The sequence below is a fragment of the Amblyomma maculatum genome, chromosome 1 (assembly GCF_055883805.1).
Source record: "Amblyomma maculatum isolate TAMU_Amacu chromosome 1, ASM5588380v1, whole genome shotgun sequence".
Taxonomy (NCBI): Eukaryota; Metazoa; Arthropoda; class Arachnida; order Ixodida; family Ixodidae; genus Amblyomma; species Amblyomma maculatum.
Window position 1 is genome coordinate 171,731,592 of NC_139344.1, and position 15,705 is coordinate 171,747,296.

The 15,705-nt window shown below is 44.6% G+C and overlaps 1 protein-coding gene across 4 annotated transcripts; it reads left to right on the forward strand.

Moving 5' to 3' along the window:
- The first annotated feature begins 2,820 nt into the window (after window positions 1–2,820).
- On the forward strand, window positions 2,821–12,759 carry LOC146204881 (uncharacterized). Of its 4 annotated transcripts, none has more exons than XR_014704072.1 (4): window positions 2,821–3,005; window positions 3,785–3,933; window positions 4,921–6,501; window positions 6,551–8,710. XR_014704072.1 is itself a non-coding variant. In XM_084589587.1 (3 exons), exons 1-3 carry the CDS (start codon window positions 2,855–2,857, stop codon window positions 12,622–12,624), a joined length of 426 nt encoding a protein of 141 aa, XP_084445713.1. In that variant the 5' UTR covers window positions 2,821–2,854; the 3' UTR covers window positions 12,625–12,759. The 4 variants fall into 4 exon arrangements, 2 of the variants coding, with proteins under 2 accessions (XP_084445713.1, XP_084445712.1); XR_014704071.1 differs by having other exon boundaries at window positions 3,811–3,933; XM_084589587.1 differs by lacking the exons at window positions 4,921–6,501; window positions 6,551–8,710 and adding an exon at window positions 12,499–12,759.
- The last annotated feature ends 2,946 nt before the right edge of the window (window positions 12,760–15,705 follow it).

Consider the following 15,705-nt stretch of genomic DNA (forward strand, 5'->3'; position numbering starts at 1 on the left):
TTGATACTGGTAATACTGCGGAACGCATAGCATCCCTTGACTGTAGTCGCAGCCTAGTGGTTTGAGCATTTGGGGACCAATCCTCAGTGGTGTTGGGTACTCATTGGTAAAACAGTGGGTGCTTGCTTTGCTGGTGCTGGGGTTATCTTAGGCCAAACACTTGGAGAATGGGTTTTTGACCCTATCTTGTGTTCCCTTGCTTTGTATAACTAATTTCTCTTCTTTGGTCTCCAAGGCCGTGCCACCTTTCAGATATGGCAATGAGCTGTGCAAGTACAACAATACTGTAATTACTTGAATGTGTGACAGCCTTTAATTTTAGGCTGTGTATTATAGAGTGTGCAGTGCTGTAAATAAATTTTGTATTGTTTTGTATATTGTAATTTTCAGTTTTCTTATAAGCAAGGCTTCATGTCAGGTGCATGTAAAAAAAAAAAATGCCAAAAAGTACCGGAAGCAAATGATACACCAATTGTTAGTCAACGACGAGCTGTTTAAAGCTACAGGGAATGTGTTACGTGGGTAGCAGGTCTCTTAAAGTGTGCATGTTTTGCCAAAATAAAGGACAGAAGCTATACTGCAACCTGTTGGAAAAACCATGCATACAAGACACACTAGCTGCAAATCATACGCTCATTTAAATCACGTTTAGTTTTCCAATGATATGCAATCAGAATGTTGAAAAAGTAAATTTCATGCTTTATTCCCATATTTATGCCTGTATTCAGGTGAGGTTCATTTGAGCATGTTTTTGAGTCAGAGTGTAGAGAGTGGATGTTAGACAGTTGCACATTGGACATTATGCATTGCTGGAAGAGCACACAGGGGATGGCAAAGCCAATACAAATCATACAGTATTATCACCTGGCATTAAAGAACCTTTGCCAAAAAATCCAGAACACCACCCTAATGTGCTGCAGGCCACATCAGCCTTGCAATTCATGCCTCTTTTTGTCTAATATTGTCCCCGTGCATGCTTCTGTTTTTCTTTTTTGTTGCTGTTACTTTTTTACTTACGGTGTCCTTAAAGTCACGCTTGTTTTCCCCTTTGGCTCCCTTGCTTCACTCAGAGACAGGTTCGGGCTTTGTGTAGCATGTGCACTGGTTAATGCGTGCATGAATGCTACATTCAATGACAATTGCTTCAAGAAAATGGTTTCCATACTGCATCTAGCTCATTGTAATTAGGCATCATATATCATATTCACTCTTCATGTCTGTTCCTTCACTTCCTGATCGTTAAATAGTATATGTGAAGGCATTTCTCTAGCCGACCTCATCACCCTTCTCTCCTCTGAGGAATCCTGCTGCACTGAAAGAAAGTGCCGGATGCTATTGTAAGTGCAAAACTGGTAAACAGTAGCAAGGAACTAGGCTGTACCTGACAAATTTTGTTTCTCTTGTGACATTGTGGTGTGATGTGCACCTGCATCAGACGAGCAGTGTTGCTACTTTTATAAAATGTTTTTATGCAACATGCTCAGAAACCAAGCAGAATAATACCGACAGATTTTTTTTTTTTTTTATTTTAACGAGGTAATTAATACATCTGCCACAACACAGTGACACTCTGCATGCGGTGAAATGTGCATACAGCGTGCTATGTCTAATTCAGGGCACATTAAATGCCATCAGCGTGAAAGCTAACCTGTTGCTGCCAGTGGGCATCTGGATACACTTTTTATTGCATTTTCATTGCTGCCAGAAAATCTTATCTGCTTATTTTTGCGGCTGCGTGAAAACGTCCCCGCCGCGATGGCTCGACAGTAATGATTATAGACGCTTGGCTCTCTGACCCGCAATATATATGTGCGTAGCCCAGTTACGACGATCGCATTTCGATGGAATTAACACGCTAAAGGTGGTCCGATGTCAGCGCATGCTAAGATCGCCAGATATATGGCCTAATCGAGCTCTCCACTATGCGTGTTTTCACTACGCCGCTCCACCGGGCCGATATCCGCACGCTACGCCACTGAAGCCGACATACCCGCGGCCGTAGCAGACTTGCTAACATGATGGAAACGGTGGGCTGCCGCAGGCAGTTTCCAACGACAGTGATACCCTGAGAAGGCCAGCGTTGTCGTCGGTCAGGTGCGTCTCTTCTCTAGAGGAAACTGCAGCCCGAAAATCTGTTGGGCGCTTCCAATTCTCAGTATTCGTAAACAAATTCTTTAATCCTGATACTCGCCGATTTCTCTGCGCGACTAAGTCCATAAATGAAACACGCACAGCTAGCCACATGCAGGCATCTCAAGTGAGGCATCGCTCACACTTGACGACCGGCTGTTTGTGGGGTTTGCGTCGAGTACCGCCGTTCGTTCAGCCTAGCTGCTGCTGGACATCCGACAGCGTGTGTACTATGATGCACTGTGGTCGCAACGACCGTAACTAGTACAGTACACTCTCCTCAGCCTTGCCCTGCCGCGCGACGCGTATATGCAGCGTAAACACTGTTCGCACCGACCCTTCAGCTTCTTGGCATCGCAGCGTTGGCATTTTTGTAATCGGCGCCAAGTAGCAGACGACGGCGTTATTTTTTGTAACTTTTTTTCTTGTTTTTTAAATTTCGTCATCAATTTCTGTTTTTACGCGTTTTAGCGCCGCCTCAATTTTCACGTCACGGGTACGTCACAACATGGCCGAAAAGGCGAATATCGAGGATCGGGCCCCGGGAGCGGCTAAAACTCGCCATGAATAATGCCAGTGTTGCCTGGATTTTTGCTGGACAGTCGCCCTGAATCCCTAGCAATCCCTAGGTCGGATTGTCCCTAGTTGGGGGCACGGCGTGCCGACGGGCTACTAAAGCCTTTACGGGCTACCGCTCATCGCCCGCCACCCACCCTGCTTGGGGATGCCGCCGGTGCCGCGGCGGCGGTTTGGTGCCGTGGCTTTTGTTGTAGTAAACGAGACTGTGCCTGTTCCACGGACGGGTGCGATCGAACTGACTGGTGTGCGCGCCGTGAACAACCCTGGCACATCTGCTGCGGCTTCGGTACAGAAAGGTTAGTGCCCGTTCTGTGAAAAGATTTGTTTAGTTGTGGACAAAGCATGCCAATGAAGGTGCCGCCATGTTCAAATTTTAGCTGCCCCTTTTGCGTGCAATGTTCGTGGTTATATGCTGTCCGCTTACCGTTCTTATTTGTCACATACTGCAGGGATTTGTGCCAAGGTATGCACTTACAGCACGCGCCAATTTAGCACGGTTGAAGGCGAGCACTGCACTGTCTTATGATGCTGCTGACTGGCGCTTGATGCTTTGTCTTTTGTCAACCAGATACTCACGGCACTCGTCAGTGATTAGCTGCTTAGGGCGACGAAGCTCATTTTATGCTTTTTTCGTTCTTGGCCCCGATTCTCCATACGCTGTTCGTTTTGATCACATCCGGGTGAAGTACTTGCCTATGATATCGCTCGAGCATCACTACGAGCACCCTCATTTCCCCTTAATTGATCTGCTTGTAGCTTGAAACTAGTGATACATATTGAGCACCAAAAGCTCGAAACTAGCACTGAACCTTTTACAGCCAAAAGCGGCAGCTATATGGATGATATTCTGCGTACCCTTGATGAAATTTTACCTAGTTTGCGTCGGGTACGACAAAAGGATAAGCTCTGTTGAGACAACAGAAATGATAACGTAAATACCGTTTAGACAGCTCCATTGTAGCACGGAGACCACGTAGCGGTGCTTCGAAGTAATGAACTCGCTACTGAACTCCCCTTATGTGTGTGTGATTTTTCTTTCCTGTATGTACCTTTAGTTTCTTACACTCCTTACTAGAGCCCTGCACGGGTTGGATTTTCCAGCCCCTTCCCTGGCCCACGTTTGAAGACCATCCCGGGCCCATGGTACCAAGCCGATCGGCAATGATTACATGGCCGTGGACCCGGCCTGCGCTTCCACGACAGGGCCCGTGCCAAACCTGCAAAGTAAGTCTGAGCAGACGCCTTAAAAATGTATTGCTTAACTAGCACATAACAATAAATCAAGATGAGAGACAAACCTTGCAAAATATTCTTGGTAGAGAAGGGCACAGTTAAAGCACCGACAGAAGCAAAGGCTTGGTGAAGAATATTTTGAGAAGACATTTTATGTAAAGCTATCTAGCACAATGTACATTTAAAAGGTATGGATTACGGGCATTTTAACTATGACCCCTTATAAGCAATTGGCTCTTGGTGCAAGTTCTTTGCTTAATCACCTACAAAAAGACTGCCCCTGGCAACTTTGCCCTAGGAACATGAGTGGGCAAGGGCAGAAAAAACCAAAATTTACATATTCATTGAAGAAATCACAGCCACATTGCCACATCTCTGTGGAGACGAAAAGCGGTAGTGTCTGTTCATTGTGCATGTATATGTTATTGGATATGTAAAGATTCCTAAAGCAATAAGCTCTTATCCTACAGCATTTATTGTAGCGTAGAGACATTTTTTGGAGGGGGGGGGGCAAAGCAGACAGTCAGAATTTTTATAATCAGATGGCTGCCTGCCGAGCAGTCAATTGAAGGTCCTTGTCCATGGGCTGTTATGAGGCTTCAAATGTCCAGCCGTTAGCAGTAACACAAAGGTTAGAAGCTACCCTCTTGCTCACTGATTGCTGAGAAATCCTAAGCTGATGGCGTTGAGTACTTCAGTAGGCACGTGCTTATGCAAACGGGCTGTGTCATGCATGACAGGTTACAGCACTTCATAACACCTCCATTGTAGTACAGTTCGCTATCGAGTTTTGAGCCTTTCCTTTTTAACTTTTTTCACTTGTGTCATTGAATGTAGCCCGGCATGTTCGTACTAAATTACTTGGACAAAGTACCGAGTGGCACTGATTAAACTCTGTTTACAAATGAGCTTTCTCTCATTCTCTGTCAACATATGTACTAGTAGTGGTTCATTCATAAACCACTGGAATGATTTTAGTGCTCGAATTCCATCTCCAAAAGAAGCCATACACAGCTTTACCCAGCCTGGCCTGGTTCCGCCACTGCAAGCTGCAAGCCCAGGCCTGTATGTCAAGCCCGAGCCAGGTCCAGACCAATAAAAATGGCAATTTTCCAGCCCGGCCCAGGTTTTCGGGCTGCCCGAATTCATGCTCTGCTCCATACACTGTTGAAATTATTTGCCGAGAATAAGTTCTCAGCAGGCAGTACTTTGGTAATCTTTGTTAGGGAGAAATTACATGCCATAATTTTTTTGCCCTAGAAACTTGGGCGATATCTGGCTTACACGACTACCTCAAGAATATCACCCAGATGTGTCCCTTGCCTGCAGTCGCTTGCTGTACAAACAGCATTGCAATTTATTTGCTGACACTATGGCGCATGTAGTGCGAAACAAAAGCAGGTCATTATTTGCTAAGTGATGATTGTGAAAGTATGAAAAATTTTAGTCACTGCTATTTTCATGGGAAAATGTCGCATGGCCTTGTATAGCCAATTAGGGCCAATTGATGAGAAATTTTTGCTCAAGATTTCTGCCAGCAGAGTAGGCACTGCTGTCATTTCTAATAGCTATTTCGTTCATTCATTTGCAGCGGCAGCAACATGTTCTGTTGTCTGTGTTTTGTGCACCCATATTCTGTTCGTTGCTTTAAAACATTTCTGGGTAAGTGCAGTCGAGACCGCGAGCATAGTGTTGGGCGAATTCACCAGGCGGCATGACAAAAGGAGGCAGTGTGGTGTAGAGGAATCCACTTGTGCCAGACAGACTGCAACCATGCCAGACAGGTTGCCAAGACATCGAACGAGAAGCCAGACTAGCCTATTGCCAAGAAGCTTACCAAATGCGGAATCAAGCCAAGACTGAAGCGGCAGCTACAAATGCGGCACTGGCCGATGGCTAATGCTCTTGACTTGGTTCAAAGAGAGCTGAACCTCTACAATTTTTAATATTTCATAACAAAGGCTTCAAGGATTTGCCTCAAGTGATTCCAGGTAGCCCTGCATGCACAAACCTTTTTCACGGATACACCTGCAAGAAACAAATAGTGGCGCGTAATTGCTCCAAGCGATGTTCTCTTTGTTTTCCTTTTTAACTTGATGCCATAAAAAGCACCCTGTGTGGCAGCACCTGCTGACTTGGTCATGTCATGTGGCCTTGTGATGTCACGCAACCTGACGGACAGTCATTGCAGTGCTGCGTCACCTTCCTGCCACTTGCCAGATACATGCCCTAATTTTTCATGGATGCCAGATTTTCTGCAGTATGGGACCCATCACAATATTTTTTGTTGCTAGAATCTAATAGTGCAGTGTTTCGTGACTTTTTTGTCGCTTGTCCGGCAGCAAGACACATTTATTGCCGAGATATTTCGATTTGAAGTTGAAGAGGTCTGCTTTCCTTCCAAGGGATTTAGACTTGCGAAAATGACGCAAACGATGGTGTAAACATAGACTCCGTGATTCTTGATGCATAGTGAGCAGTGCAATCTAGCAGCAGCTGAAATTAAAGCTACAGTTCGCCAAAGCCGTCTATTTGTTTGCACCAGGCATAGATCCTGAGGTTGACTGCAAAGTTCTCGCAGTGAATCTTGACCTTGGCACCTACAGAGCATGCGGTGCTTTTTAGAGTTGAGGTCACTTGACTAACAGGATAGAATGTACGAGTGCCGGCGTGGCGGCAAAGTTTGTAGCTAGCGAAGCTATGGATGCGGCCACTGACATTGCCGAGCTACCATCACGAGTGACGAGTAAAGACTGCTACAGATGGTCTTTTTTGAATAGCAGCAAGGGGTGAACAATGCATTGTGGCAGAAAGTTAAAAGAAAAAAGGGGTACACAGGGCCTGTTTTGTTCAATTTATTTCGTTTCCTTCACTATTGTATTTCTTAATATGAACCAACTGAGCTCCCTTTCGTTCAATGCTTCCTTGGGTGTCTACACCTTATGTGGTGTACTCTAGCGTCGCTGCCCTGCAGATGGCAAGCTGATGTGCCAGTAAGGTCTGTGCATGCACGCTGGGACAGCAGACAATAGAGAAATAGAGATATTTTGGCAAAATCCTATGCTTATCATAGATATGAGACTTCGGTGACACTATTAACAGCCAGCAAAAGCATTCAGCACACTTGGGATGCAATTGTTTAGGGGTGAGTGAAAAATATGTAAAAAATGCAAGTGCACTACACAAGTAATGTAATGCGAGAGGTCTCAGCTGTTCGTGTGGCGCAATGGCTAAGACATTCAGTTAAAACTCCAAAGGACTTAGGATTAAATCCCTTTCGAGGTGTTTTTTATAAGCATCCATACCATTTTAAATCTTACTTTTTCCAGCCTTTCTTTTCTTTCCCAGCTCCACTCGGGTCTGTGGGGGTTTATTCTGCCCAGTAAGTTATAACTTAATCCTGTGTGCATTTCATACCAGATTTTTCAATAGAGAAGCGCTTACTGAGGCATGAACTTCATCAGAGGAAAGCTCTGCTGCTCCGCACTTGTAAACCAAAGCATGTATATCAAAAATGAAACCATGTGGTGATGCCAAATGCATAGCTGTGACTTCAAAGAACCAAAACATACCAAAACGAAACTGACTGCCTGTGGCACTGCCAAGCGCAAATTTATTTTTGGCTTCCAATATTTAGCCTGTCTTTTTGCCATTTTTGGAACAAAAGTTAACAATTCAAACATGCAACCATAATACATGTTAGGCAGCCTCCGGGATCCCTTGCATGTCATTGTGCATGCATTTGTGATTTCTGTATTTCTGCAATGCCTGCATTTCTGTTCTCTTTTTTCTACCTTATAAGAGTTTTGTTTTCAGTGAAAGTGGTGTTTTTGTGATTAGGAGCCAGTATACAATCGCTGCAAGCCTACTTTTTCTTTCAGTGTTCCTTTAGCACTACTTGCAGGTCTACTGCAGGTCTTTCATATTGCACTCTGAACAACTTTTTACCCATGCTTTTCATTAAGGTTTTCGAAGCATGATGGGTTGCAGCGAATAGATTTGATTGCACCTGAAAACTTCAAACACAAATTGAGAGCCTGTAATTTCTTTTTTTTTGCTCACTGCGTGTTCTTTGCGAATGATGAATTTGACCACTTACTTCACGAGGGAAGGCTCGAGGATGTTGAAGCTACTTCGATTGCCCGTCACTAGGCACAGTTATAGCAGTCTCGTAGCTCACTGGTGCATGAGGTATTTGAGGTTACTACTCCTTATCGCCATAGACACCAGCAGGCTCAGCATATGTATCTAGGCATGCGGCTTCTTGTTGGTTGACCCCTTATCATTTATACTGCGCAGTTTGTTGAATAATGGAAGCGTACAAGTTGACGCAGGAAATGAAACGCCATGCAGTCCTCGTCGCACTGGCCGCGCGCCATAGCGACTTGGAAATTGCCAACTTTCTGAATGTAGCGAGGTCTTTTGTTAACAAGGGGCGAACAGAACTGATGTGCTGTGACGGTGACGTGGCATCTGTGGCGAAAAGGAAAAAACACAATCAGCGGTCAGACGTCGTCAGAACACCTGATTTTCTTCAGAGGCTGCAAGTCATCGTGAGTGACAACCCAGAGAAGTCAATGCGGGCCATTGCAAAGGAGCTCGATGTCGCAGAGTCGGCTGTCAGGCTTGCTGTGCACGAGGACGTGCGGTACCATTTCTGTGTCATGAGGAGGGCGCAATTCTTTTGTGGTAAAGCTCGGGAGAATTGTCTGCTCTGGTCCAAGCGCTTGCTAGGCAAGCTGAAGAGCCTGGAATGCTCTTTTTTTTATTTCTTTCAGATGAAAAGAACTTCGATCAAGACCAAAAAGCTAATTGCCATAATGAAAGATGGCTTTACGGAAGCACTAATGAGGTGCCGACAGCATTGCACACAAAATTTGTGTGTGATGGTGTCAGCAGCCGTCAGCAACAAGGGCGATGTCATGCTGCCACACTGTTTTGCAGAAGGACTCCGCATTAATACTGCCGAGTACGCAGAGGTGCTTGCCACCGTTGTGAAGCTCTGGACCGATACTGTTTCGAAAGAAAGGAAAACCTTGTGTCTTTCAGCAACATTCGGCTCTCGCCCACACCGCCCGCGTCACCCACGAGTGGCTGGCCAACAACTTCCAATAACCACATCACTCCCAACTTGTGGCCTCCTAGTTGTCCAGATTTGAATCCACTCAGCGTCGTTGAGAGAGAAGCCGACAAAAGACCACATAATACAAAAAACTCTCCGCCTTGACTGGTGGGGTAAACCTTCTTTTCCTTCCTCATTTCTTTTTTCTGGACTTTTGACCAATGCACAGCAGTTGGTATAGTTTTTGTTCTTTTTCTACTCCTTTATTTATTGGCCTAATGAAGAACTCTGTGATCCCTCGCTACAAAGGGGAGTGGCCGCATTAGCATCACGCAGACAAGGAGAATTATGATGTGTGTTTTAACTCATCCTCATGATAGACAAGGGCCCGCCGGGGTGGCGCAGTGGTTACGGCGCTCGACTACTGTTCCCAAGAATGCGGGATCGTAACCGGGCTTCGGCGGCCGCTTTTCAATGGAGACGAAAGCAAGGCCGCCTGTGTTCTATGCGATGCGAAAGAACCCCAGGTGGTCAAAATTTCCGGAGTCCTCCACTACGGCATCTATCATAGCCTGAGTCGGTTTGGGATGTTAAATCCCGCAAACCAAACCAAACCACTGTAGACAAGATTTATGTGCAGTTCACGATCCCGGGCGTGGCGCAGTTGGTTAAAGCTTAGGCTGGCGATGCGAGGGATGCAGGATTTTTATTTTTCCGATGACATTAGTTTCGGTTTCAGGTGATGTAATTTGATTGAAAGCTATATTGTGACCGAACGAACGCCGACAGTATGAGCCATTAAAGCGCAGCTGCCTCACTTTTCGAGAATTCTGCGACATTCAGGAATTTGACTCTCCATAAGCTGTCGGTAATGCTTTGTGTTTGTGTTTGTGTGCTATCTTTAAAACTGATGAAGTAATCAACGATTACAATTCGAGCTTCTCCTCACAGCACTGAAGGACTGCGTAGAAGCTCTATGATGACATCAAGGACGGTAATATTTTTTTCTTTTCGTTACCTTCGCCCACATCATGCGGTCCTTTTTTTGATGCCATCAAACAATGTTTCTGGGCCTTCAATTTTGGTAGCCTTGTTTTTACTTCTTTCAACCAAGCCATTCTACACGGGAAACATACCGGTGCCGTCAATGATGTCATTATGTTCCCCCCACACGTCGCTGTGTGGTGAGGAGAAGCTCGATAGCTGAAGCGGTTTAAATCGCTATTTGCACCATTGTTTGAAACGCTAGCGCGAAGATATCTTGCATGTTTAACCTGGAAGCTGTAATCATTTGATTCCTTGAAACTCATCAAAATCTACAACCAGTGCAGTTTCCCTTTAAAGGCTTTCGCCTTAATACAGCGCTCGATGTCATGCTGATGCCACATGTAACGGAAAAGGACAGCCTCAGTGTCACTGCCTACCTTCAGCGTGCAGAAGTAGCCCGACGACTCGCCCAGCTGCGCATAAAAAGCCAGCAAGGCACCAATGCCTAACGTAACCTACAATGACAATGAAGATTACAAGCCAGCAGACCGACTCTAGGTTTGGATGCTGAATCACCATCGTGGATTTAATGAAAGCCATAAATTTTATGCTGCTGTTTCCGCAAATCAAGTTCACTCATCTAGATGAAATGGGCTATGGAATTGTCCCCAAATGCTGCTGACAGCACCCCAGGGATGATACATGTCCAGAAATTGTATGTTGTGTGCCTATAGCCCTATTATAACTGATAGACACTGTTTATATTTTGCTTGATGTTTATTTTTGCCTACCTTTCTATTCAATGTAGAGCATTGGGCCATTGCTTCTTTGAGAGGGAAGTCATACCGCAAAGCTTTTTTTTTTTTTTTTTCATGCTTTACGCTACCTGGACGCAGCTTTTACTCTTTTTGTTGTACAATGATGATGCACAGAGATTTACCTCGAATAATTGCCACAACACATCACTGCTTCTGCATTGTTCTTGATCATTGTACTTGGCAGGTTTACCTCTGTTTCCTTGCTGCCTTTAAACTGAGCACTGGGCATTGTGTTGTTCGATGACCAGTGCCTTTGTCGTGATTGGCACCTTGTTGCAACGAAATAAAAGTGAATCCAGTGTGCAGATAAAGCTGTCAAACAGAGTACTGAGTTCTTTTTGGCTGATAGTAAATGATGGAATAAGAACACAAGGTTGCAAAGAGCATATGTAGGCTCTTGTAGCTTGTTAATCGGTGTGATGAACCACTAGTTTAAGAAACACTATCACCAACCAAATTATTTATTAGAACCCAACATTTCGCGACCAACTCGGTCCCTTCCTCAGGGGCGACTAAAGTTCGAGGCCCGCAGTAGCAGGCAGCGGCCTATGCTTGGCCGATCTGAAGAAGAATGGCTATACACGCGCCTTTATTCCAATGTGCTTCCCGTCGTCGAGCTAGCAGGACAAGAGGGTCGGTCAGCACGGAAACGACGAAGCGCCCTCGCATTGTCCTCCCATACGTGGCGGGCACCAGTGATGCGCTTGCACGCATCCTGCGGAAACACGTCTGTGTGTCGCACAAACCTACCTCAACAGTCTGCCGTTTTCTGCCGCTACCAAAAGACCGTATTCCCAAAGAAAAATAACCAGGCGTTATTTATAAAATCTCGTGCTCCGAGTGCTCTGCCTCGTATATCGGCGAAACAAAAAATCTGTCGGCGCATATTGCAGCACAAAAATGACGCTCGGCAATTGAACTCGAAAAGCAACCCCCCTCGCCGAGCACTGCGAATGTGCCGACCACAAAATCACCTTTGACGAGGTGAACATACTTGATGTGGAGACGAATTCTTTCAAAAGACGTCACGTCTTTTTTCGGTTCATCCGGCTGACAGCTGCAGCAGTGAACAGGAATCCGGGGACGCTACCCTGGCTCTGCTACACAATTGGACTTCGCCACGTGTGCCTGCTACTGCGGGCCTCAAACTTCAGTTGCCCCTGAGGAAGGGACCAAGTTGGTCCCGAAATGTCGGGTTCTAATAAAAAATTGGGTTGGTGATGGTGTTTCTTGAACTTTTGTTTCAAGTACCCAACCAGGCGGAGTTACACCGAAGATGTTCAAGTCAATGAACCAATAGGAAAAGCTTTAGGCCTTTCCAGTGACAGGCTTTGTAAAGAACCAATGAGTGCGGAGGACAAGTCTATTTGCCATGTTTGAGCCTAGTCAGAGCCTCTATGAAGGCACACAAAGGACAACAAAGGAAAAGTTATCTAGCTCATTTTGGATATGTTGACATTCATCCAGCAGTATTTATGGCTGACTGCATGGCAGTGTAGCCTAGCCTCTGAAATCTGCTTCCAAAAATTGATGTCAACATACGCAGTTTACTTGTGCAATCCGCTGGTGTTGGCAATACCTGTACTTTTTTTTTTGTATTTTGTATTTTCCAGTCTACAAGAGTTCTGTTTCTAGCTGTCTTTTTTTGAGACTCACTTTTGACAACTTGGAAAATCTTTCTTTTTGCAGAGTTCAAAACTTGGAAGGACCATATGGAAATCTGTGAAGTGGCTCATTTTGTTAGTGGCAGGAATGGCTCATCTGCATACCATGCAGGTTTTTGCAAATGCACATCTGTTTGTTAGCCGACTCTGAAAAATATGAGGGCTAAGGAACCTGTTCCACGTCATGTTCAAAATAGGCTGTGCTTATATGCCTAAGCTGCTTCTGACATTGCCATGGTGCTTTTGATTTTGCATACAAATGCTGTCTGAATAAAAGGTGCCTACATATTTTGTATGTTTAATGAACTCAAGCATGTGATGGCTCACATGCATGACATTGTTAATGATGGTCCCCAAGATACACAGCATTTAATTGATGCTAAATATATGGAGTTAGCTGCACGTTAACCCTGTAACTGCCAAATTAACTCCCGAAAAACATACTAACATCGCCAGGTTTAGTTGTAATGTTTTTCATACCATTCTAATTCTAAAAAGTTTCCTTCATTAGTAAAGCATGCTGTCACTTCGCCATCTTTGTTTTGTTTTTACCAGTGTATGCACATCGCAAACGGGGTCAGAGTAACTGTCAGGTACAAATTCTAGATTGTCAGCATTTACCTGTGTATGCACATCGCAAACGGGGTCAGAGTAACTGTCAGGTACAAATTCTAGATTGTCAGCGAAGCTGCTCTTTACGAAAGAGCTCTATTTTTTTTTTTTTTTAGGCATCACTGCCACCGGCACTCTTTGTGTGTGGCACTATCATAAAATAACTTTTGTCATGCCAAAAATATGTGCTAGACTGAAATGTGCATTTTTTTTTCATGGATAACTATGGCTCTGTAGAGTTGAAAATGCAATCAATGTATTTACCAGATCTATTCCTTTTTCATTGGCAGTGCAAGCAATGTAAGAGCAGGTTGGACAAGTGCCACTTGTCACTGGCAATACTGGCACAATTGCCAATGACAAATGAAGCTCTAAGATAAAGGACTAAGCCAGCATATGGTTTTGTGGATGCGGAAAGTTATGTGTAGTTAGTCAAGTTTGTACACAGTCGTCTGAAAGATTCTCAACATTTTTACAATGATTATTGCAGACCTGCAATGAAACACTAGAATATTCACTTTTACATAGAAAAGTGATGCTGCTTCAATAGAGGCAATATGCGAAGATGCCCGTATGATATGCAGCAGTATTAGTAGTGCACAATAAAGGTTCCCAAGAGGCTAAAATTGTGGCCCTCCTACAGCCTGGAAATAAAACCCCATATACTTTGCTGATATGCACAGAAATACTGCCTGTTGATAACCAGACATACGCTGCACCTACCTCCACCATCTGTGCTTGCCTTGGATTGCAATGCCTTATGTAACGTGCACAAAGGGATTGTACTTTATTTTGCAATTAATTTCGCATGTATATTTTGGTGAACTGTCTGCAGCCACAGGGCCTGCTTTTGAGCTGCATAGATTGTTTTCTCCTCATGGAAGTTTACAGTTGACAAGTGTTCTGTTCGGTTTATGGGGTTTAATGTCTATTGGCTATGAGGGATGCTGTAGTGGACAGCTCTAGAAAATTCTGACCACCTGGGTTTTTTATGTGCACTGACATCGCAAAGTACAAAGCCGCCTTGCATTTCGCCTCCATCAGCTGCCACCGCAGCTGAGAGTAAACCTGTATCCTTGGGATCAGCAATCAAGCTCTCTTATCACTGAGCCACCACAGCAGGGTACAAGTGAACATGGCTGAAAACAGATCCATGGCATGAAAAGTTTTCCCAGCTGGTGTACCTGTAGGCATAAGTTGCCTTGCAAACAAGCAACATTTGTGCACAACCTGCAAGGAGGCTGCAGTGACAAAGCTAAGGTAAAGCTTGGCCACAAAGCTGCACATGCAGAAAATGAAATGATGCATTTTGAAAAGCCCAATATGCTCAGCTTCATTCAAAGATGTGTACAAAGCCAAAATTTCTTTCGCCAAACATGAAATCCATGTTTCCTGTACAGCTGTTGTGCATAAGATGCCCATCTGAAAACCGATAATCAAAAGTTTCGCACCTTGCTTAACTGTGAGGAATCCATTTTTATTGCATGCTTCAAGCTTACTCAAGCTTCTTGAGGATAACAGCGCGGGACACAGGACGGGAGAACACGAATAGAGGACGACACAACGAGCGCTGACTTTCAACAACGTTTATTTTGGAACACCCTCAGCTTCTTATACCCTAACGCCACAGACGCGTACAGATGACTTGCACATATTAGCAAAGTTAAAAAACAAAACAAAAACATAATATTAGATAAATAAATACACGTTCCACATAACCTTTTCTTGCACACAGCGTGGTGCACTCTCTGAACACTCATGGAGACGATTGCACATTCAGCAGTTCGATTTCTTTTTGTGTTAACAGCAGGGACGGTTTGCTTACACATCGTTCCTGCAGTCTAGCTATCTCAGCGGCTTCAATTATCTCCCGAACCAGCGCCTCATTATGTTTAGCTAGAACTTTACATTGGGTGAATTGCACGCAGCAAGTTTTTGACGCGCAGTCTCTTACATGGATCCCCAAATGCCTGCTTTTTTGTTCGACATTGTTTTTGTGTTCTTTCAGCCTGTCATTTGTGCACCTTCCAGTCTGTCCTACGTATTCCTTCCCACACTTCAAGGGTGTGGAATAAACAACGCCTTCCGCGCACTCCACAAATCGACTCTGGTGGTTTGTTACGCACCCCCTCTGCCTTTGCGATCCATCAGCGTTTACACGTCGGCAGAGGCTTTTCAATTTTTCAGGAGCAGTAAGCACTACATTAACGCCTGCTCTACGACCGATCTTTTTTAAGCGATGGGAAATGTTGTGCACATACGGTATGGCCACAATCCTGCGCTTGTTTGTTGTCTCCCTGTTCTCGTCACCTTGTTGAGCACCGACACGCTCAAGAGAAGTGGTTATGGAAAAACCAAGCACATATAACAGTAGGACAAAAAAAAAAGACATAACAGAACTTGCCCAGACATAACAGATAAACAAATAAACAGACAAGTGTAGCAGTATAACACCAAAGCATTGTGCCTTACAACATGTTTACAAATTTGCTTCCATGTGCATGCAGAAACTTGTTATAGCCTTTTCAAGATCATAGAATCAAGCATGTTGCATGCAAGGGCAAAAGTGGCTGTAAGCGTGGGAACGTAACACAAGCCGCTGACAAGGTCTCCTTGAAAC

Bases quoted from the DNA above. Each gene is read 5' to 3' on its own strand.
- LOC146204881 (XM_084589586.1), top strand. From the start codon at position 2,855: ATGCCGCCGGTGCCGCGGCGGCGGTTTGGTGCCGTGGCTTTTGTTGTA. The intron at 3,006-3,784 runs GTTAGTGCCCGT...ACTCCTTACTAG, and splicing joins TGCGGCTTCGGTACAGAAAG to AGCCCTGCACGGGTTGGATT. The intron at 3,934-8,720 runs GTAAGTCTGAGC...TATTTCTTTCAG, and splicing joins GCCCGTGCCAAACCTGCAAA to ATGAAAAGAACTTCGATCAA.